This window comes from Numenius arquata, chromosome 9 (assembly GCF_964106895.1).
Source record: "Numenius arquata chromosome 9, bNumArq3.hap1.1, whole genome shotgun sequence".
Taxonomy (NCBI): Eukaryota; Metazoa; Chordata; class Aves; order Charadriiformes; family Scolopacidae; genus Numenius; species Numenius arquata.
The window spans coordinates 60,627,450-60,634,429 of NC_133584.1; the positions used below are offsets into that span (position 1 = coordinate 60,627,450).

A 6,980-nucleotide genomic window follows, 5' to 3' on the forward strand; every position below is an offset into this window, starting at 1 on the left:
GGCCTCGCCAGTAGGGTAGCCGCCTACCCCCGGCTCCCTATTGGCTAAATGTCCTGCCCGCCACCGCCTGCCCGCCAATGGCAGCGCCTCACCTTGCCCACCTCCGCGTTGCCCATGGAGATGACTTTAATTCGCAGCGACTTGCGCGTCTCCTTCCGCTTCGGCGGATTCGCCTCCATGGCGGGCCAGGGAGGCGCGGGCCGGGCTGGGCCCGGTTGAGGCGGCGGGAGGAAGCGCGGGGGGCCCGGGGCCGCCTCGCCGCCCTGCGCCGCCGCTCACGCGAGACTTCCGCCCCCGGCCCGAACGTCTCGCGAGATTTGGCGAGAGCGGCGGCGCGCGCCCCCCTGCGGGGAACCGCTACCGACCGGCCGGGGGCGGGGCCGGGGGCGGGGCCGGGGGCGGGGCCGGGGGCGGGGCCGGGGGCGGGGGCGGGGCCGGGGGCGGGGCCGGGGCGGGTACTGTCTGTACCGCCTGTACCGCCCTGCCTGTACCGCCTGTAACTGCCTGTACCGCCTGTACCGCCCTGCCTGTACCGCCTGTAACTGCCTGTACCGCCTGTACTGCACTGCCTGTAACTGCCTGTACCGCCTGTAACTGCCTGTATCGCCTGTACTGCACTGCCTGTAACTGCCTGTACCGCCCTGCCTGCACTGCCTGTAACTGCCTGTACCGCCTGTACTGCCTGCCCTGCCTGTGACTGCCTACATGTACCACCTGTACTGCCTGCACTGCCTGTACTGCCCTGCCTGTACCGCCTGTACTGCCTGTACCGCCTGTGCCGCCTGTACTGCCCTGCCTGCACTGTACTGCCTGTGGCAGATGGCAAGGACATCTTCACAGGATGGTTTGGGTGGGAAGGGACCTTAAAGCCCCCCCAGTGCCACCCCCTGCCCTGGACAGGGACACCTCCCACCACACCAGGTTGCTCCAAGCCCCCTCCAACCTGGCCTTGAACCCCTCCAGGGATGGGGCAGCCACAGCTTCTCTGGGCAACCTGGGCCAGGCTCTCACCACCCTCACAGCAAAGAACTTCTTCCTTCTATCTAGTCTAAATCTCCCCCCTTTCAGTTGGAAACCATCACCCCTTGTCGTACCGACTTGTCCCCTCTGTCTTCTGGCTCCCTCCTGGCTGGCCACGAGAAGCTGCTTTCTGCTGGGTCTGTTATGGGCTGTTTGGGATCTTCTGCCTCATTATCTGCTCTCATAAATCTCTGCCACAAGCCTCCTGCCATTATCCATCTCCGGGCGTTTCGTGGCTCTGGCTCTGTTCTTCATCTTCACGTCACCTCATCTTCAGCTATGTTCTTCTTTCTTATCTTCGGTCCGTTCTTCATCTTCCCGCTGTCTGGCCCTTTGCTGACACCAGGCACACCTCTCCGTGCCAGTCGAAGCGGATTCCTTTAACCCTTCCTTCCCTGGTCCTCCGCATCCCTGTGCAGACCTTTCTGCTCGTCTTGTTTCTCTCAAATCCCTCTGGGCAGCTGGTTTGGGTGAGTTCAGCCCTTCCTTCTTCAGATGGTGGGAACATCTCTGGGCAGCTCCTCGCCTTGGCCCGGGGCATTGTCCCCCTTCCCGAGCTCAGTAGCAGCGTAGGAACGGGCTTAGAATTCCCAGCGCAGGAGCCAAGTGCTGCCTGGCCCCGATCCCAGCGCCATGAAAGAAGTGAGATTGAGGTTTTCTTTGGGCATTTCATCCCGGGCCGAGCCTGTCTAGTTTCAAAAAGAGGAGAAAGAAAAAAGGTTATTATTTTTTCTCTCCTTGTTTTGCTGCCAGATGTAAAGCCCCCTGTGGGGTTCCCTCCGGCTTGGGAGGAACGGAGCCCTCCCCTTCTTCCCTCCCCCCCGTGCAGGGACAGGAGGACGGAGGGGGATGGCTTAGCACCGTGGCAACTTCTTGGCCAAGTTTGGCCAGCGTGAGGGCTTCCAGCAGGTTGGGGAATATATATAGGTTGGGGATGGGGTACCAGACACCAGACCAGCAGCTTTAGGGATAAACAATTTATCTCTAAATAACGGCACAGTGATAAATACAGATCAGTAGTGCAATTATCCAGGTCATCATGTCACTAAATCCAGTAATTCACTCATACGGGGGTGGAATTAATATCTGAGTGTGCAAAGGGTGACACGACGGTGGACATCAGGCGGGAAGCAGGGCATGGCTGCTTCTCCAGACAAGCGACTTGGACCAGCCATCCAGGCTTGGGTTCTCCCGGATTCCCTGATGGGACCTTCCTTTTTAATTGCTGCTTTGCAGAAGGAGCATTTTGGGCTTCTTTACTCCTCATCACATCCCGCCTCCGCGTCCTTTCTGTGTTCTGCCCTTGGAAAAACTGTGTGACACAGCGCCAGCCCTGCTTTTCTCCCCTTCTCTGGGGAGACCTTGGAGCCCCTTCCAGTCCCTCAAGGGGCTCCAGGAAAGCTGGGGAAGGACTTTTCATGAGGGAGGAGAGCCCTAGGAGGAGGGGGAAGGGTTTGACACTGACAGAGGGGAGATGGAGCTGAGATGTGGGGAAGAAGTTCTTTGGTGTGAGGGTGGTGAGAGCCTGGCCCAGGTTGCCCAGAGAAGCTGTGGCTGCCCCATCCCTGGAGGGGTTCAAGGCCAGGTTGGATGGGGCTTGGAGCAAGCTGGTGTGGTGGGAGGTGTCCCTGCCCAGGGCAGGGGGGTGGCAGTGGATGGTCTCTAAGGTCCCTTCCCACCCAAACTATTCTGTGATTCTATGGAGACATGCAGAGAGCTGCGAGAGGTGGATCGTTGCATGTGGGAACCATCAGAGCCCGTCCCCGGGCGTCGTGCAGGCGACGTGGCGAGTGTAGCAGCCATGGGGTGGTGGCCCCTGGGCTCGGGATGCGGGTCGCCCCTAGGATTGTGGCCGGGGAAGGGATGCAGGGCTCGATACCGGAGACCCCACTGCAGTTGTCACAGCAGCTCCGTGGCCATGGAAACAGCCGCGAGAGAGCAGGGGGGATGCAGGGAAGGAGGGAGCAGACAGACCAGGGATGGACCTGTCTGACAAAGGAGGTGCCCGGGTCAAGCAGCTCCTGGTCACCCTCCTGGCATGACTGTCACAGCTCCGGCTGCCTCCTGGTTGCTGCCTTCCCCCAGTGGCCGCCAGCCACCTCCCTCTGAGCCATCCCGGAGAGGGATCCCAGGGCTCGGGACACAGCCATCCGTCTTGGTGCCCCATACGCCCACCCTGCCCTCCATGCTGAGCTCTGAACAGCCTTTCTGAGCCCTGGGCGAGGACGTGGCCGGGTGTCCTGAGAGCATCCCAGGTCCCCAAGAGATTCGGCGTCCCCGCTTGCCGGCTGGAGGGGTGAGGGGGACCGTGCCCTGCTGGAGAGACGCACTTGGAGCCCTCTGGGCAAAGCTGGAGCGTGTTGGGGTCCCCGTTGTGGCGATGACAGGTAGGGGCTGAGGGGCAGCGCTGGCGGCCAGCGGGCAGGGATTAACCCTTCTCCACACCATGCAAGGTCCTGCACCCGGGACACGGCAATCCCAGGCACAAATACAGGCTGGGTGGAGAATGGTGGGGGTGTTGGGGGCGGGGGGGAATGCTGGTCATGGGCTGGCAACGTGCACTCACAGCCCAGAAAGCCCCCTGCCTCGTGGGCTGCATCCCCAGCAGCGTGGCCAGCAGGGAGAGGGGGGGGATTCTGCCCCTCTGCTCCGCTCTGGGGAGACCCCCCCCAGTGCTGCCTCCAGCTCTGGGGCCTCAGCACAGGAGAGACATGGAGCTGTTGGAGCGGGGCCACAGGAGGCCACGGAGATGCTGGGAGGGCTGGAGCCCCTCTGCTGGGAGGACAAGCTGAGAGAGTTGGGGGGGTTCAGCCTGGAGAAGAGAAGGCTCCGGGGAGACCTTGGAGCCCCTTCCAGTCCCTCAAGGGGCTCCAGGAAAGCTGGGGAGGGACTCTGGATGAGGGAGGGGAGCCCTAGGACAAGGGGGAAGGGTTTGACACTGAAAGAGGGGAGATGGAGATGAGCTGTGGGGAAGAAGTTCTTTGCTGTGAGGGTGGTGAGAGCCTGGCCCAGGTTGCCCAGAGAAGCTGTGGCTGCCCCATCCCTGGAGGGGTTCAAGGCCAGGTTGGAGGGGGCTTGGAGCAACCTGGTCTGGTGGGAGGTGTCCCTGCCCAGGGCAGGGGATGGCACTGGATGATCTTTAAGGTCGCTTCCCACCCAAACCATTCTATGAGACTATGAATCAGGAGGAGCCACGTACCAGAGGTGGCCTTGACCCCCGTCCCAACCTCCTTAAATCCATCCCGACCCTGGGCAGGGATGCTCCTGTCCATCCTTGTTCTTTGAGGGCAGAGACTGCCGGGCTTTTCCAGTGGGGCCAACTTCTGGGGTTCAAACCAGCCCTATGTGTTTTGGGTGTAGGCTCTGGGGGCCTCGGGGCTTGCTCGTGGTGGTGGGGTTTGGTGCTGGCGGCTCAGTGGGGGCTGTCCCCAGGTCCACAAAGTGGCCGTGAGGGACTTGTTTCCTTGGCCACCCCGCAGCACCATCCTGATGGCCACCGTGGCCCTTCATGGCAACCCGATGGCCTCGCAAATCCCCGTGAGCAAAGGGACGAGGGTCCCTGGGCTGGGGGGAGTTCGCTTCCTCTGCTTCAGGCTCTTCCCTCATCATCAGGTTTTGCTCTGAGGCTTTTAATTGACAATAAAAATGACTCTGAGACTGCTTCTGGGGCTGGGCCTGACCAGGGGCGCTCAGGAGTCCCCATCCCTTGGTCTGTGACTGCTGCCATGCCCCCCAGTCTCCTGGGAACACGGCTCTTCGTGCGGCTCCTCCATCACCCGGGGACTTGGCAACACAGATTAACTCCCAAAATGTTTTAATTAAAACCTAATTTCCCTGCGAGGAGGATTGTGAGGCACCAGCTATTGCCTAATTAGATGATCCAACCCGGGGGGGCTTTGCCATGTGGGAAGAGAGGCAGCAAAAGGCTCAGGGAGGGGGGGGGACCTGCGGCAGCCCGGTGCCACCACCTCCCTGGTGACCTGGTCCTCCTTGGCCAGGGTGCCCTGTCACCTCGAGCCTTGTCCCCCAGCCAAGGCCCAGGGCAGCATTTTTCCTTCACTGGGTCACTCGTGCTTTTGACAAGGAGGTCACAAGGAGTGCTTAGGCTTTGCAGATGGGTCAGTCTCGCCATGAGTGGGACACGTGGTGGCTGTGAGGTGGAAGTGGGTGGTATGGGGTGACCTCAGGACACAAAGTCCTCTATGCTGGCCTGGCCAGCTGGGAAAAGAGGCGGAACAGGTCCAAATGGTGGGAAAAAGCCATGCTGTACCACGCTATACCTTTCTTTGTGCCCTTCTGCGGCCCCGTGCCCTGAAACCAGGGCTTCCCTGGTGCTCCTGTGCCCTGGGGACATGTCACCTCTCCTCTAGCTCATCCTCCAGTGGACCCCAAAGACTGTGGGCTGCGGCAGTGACCGAGGTGGCATCACCATCGCCTCCACGCACTGGGTTGTCGCCCCCGCTCTCAGCCCTTTCCCTGCCATCCCTGTCCCCCCAGGGGGGTCTGAGCCCCCCCAGTCTCACTCTCCAGGACTTTCTAGAAGCAGCCGAGCCAACCTGGATGTGTCTGCATTCCCTGCGCTGTCTCCCTGCACCCCTCGCTGCCAGCAGCAGCACCCCTCCAGATTTCGGGAGCCTGGTGCAGGGAAAGACCATGGTAGTCATTGTTGCCACTCAGGTGGCCACAGAGGCCAGGGGCCGGTGCTCTGTGGGGTTGGCAGTGGGGAGCACACATGGTATCTGCTCCCCATGGGGGAAGGTGTCTGGGTGTAACGCTCTGGAGGTGCTTATTCCCAGGAGGAGCGATGGGAATAGTGAGCATGGGGCACTGCGAGCTCTCAAAGGAAGGTCTGGGGTCCTCAGATGGGGCGTGGGGCTGTCTGACCCATGGAGGAGGGATGCTCGGGGACTCACTGGTGTATTATGGGGGGAACTGAGGAGACCCCAGCTTGCTGGCAGATCCCAAATCATAGAATCATGGAATTGTCCAGGTTGGGAGGGACCTTTCAGACCATCGAGTCCAACCATCAACCCAACACTGACAAACCCACCACTGACCCATGGCCCTCAGCACCACGTCTGCCCGGCTTTGAAATCCCTCCAGGGATGGGGACTCCACCACTGCCCTGGGCAGCCTCTTCCAAGGCTTGACAACCCTTTCCAGGAAGAATTTTTCCCCAATATCCATCCTAAACCTCCCCTGGTGCAACTTGAGGCCATTTCTTCTTGTCCCATGGCCTGTTCCTTGGGAGAAGAGACCGACCCCCCCTGGCTACACCCTCCTTTCAGGGAGTTGTAGAGAGTGAGAAGGTCTCCCCTCAGCCTTCTTTTCTCCAGGCTGAACACCCCCACCTCCCTCAGATACTCTTCACAAGACTTGGTCTCCAGACCCCTCACCAGCTCCGTTGCCCTTCCCTGGACACGCTCCAGCATCTCAAAGTCTTTTTTGGTGTGAGGGGCCCAAAACTGGAACCAGGACTTGAGGTGGGGCCTCACCAGTGCGCAGTCCAGGAGGACAATCACTGCCCAGTCCTGCTGGCCACACTATGGCTGGTACAGACCAGGATGCTGGTGGCCTTCTTGGCCACCCGGGCACACTGAGGGCTCATATCCAGCCGACTGTCGACCAAGATTCCCAGGGCCTTTTCCATGGGGCAGCTCCAGCCACTCTTCCCCCAGCCTGATGCAGGGTGTGGGGCAAACGCTGGGCAGGGTCCTCTGGGGTGTGCAGAGGGGTATCCTGAGGGGTGGGTGCTGCGGGGCATGTGGGGTGGATGCAGCGTGGGACAGGATGTGGGTAGGGATGCAGCAGTGGTCCATGAAATGGGATACAGGTCGGGATGCGGTGGGGGTCCATGGGGCGGGATGCAGCAGGGGTCCATGGGGCAGAATGTGGGGCGGGATGTGGTGGGGGTCTGTGGGGTGGAATGCAGCGGGGATCCGTGGGGTGGGATGTGGGTC

The 6,980-nt window shown here is 61.1% G+C and overlaps 1 protein-coding gene across 2 annotated transcripts in view; it reads right to left on the minus strand.

Annotated features, from left to right (window-relative positions):
- The window catches only part of DNAJC27 (DnaJ heat shock protein family (Hsp40) member C27), a 9,281-nt gene extending 9,102 nt beyond the window's left edge, over positions 1-179 (minus strand). For both annotated transcript variants that reach the window (XM_074153628.1, XM_074153629.1), the window contains exon 1: positions 93-179. In XM_074153628.1, the coding sequence (XP_074009729.1) occupies positions 93-179 (87 nt within the window). The remainder of the gene's footprint in view (positions 1-92) is intronic.
- Positions 180-6,980: the final 6,801 nt, after the last annotated feature.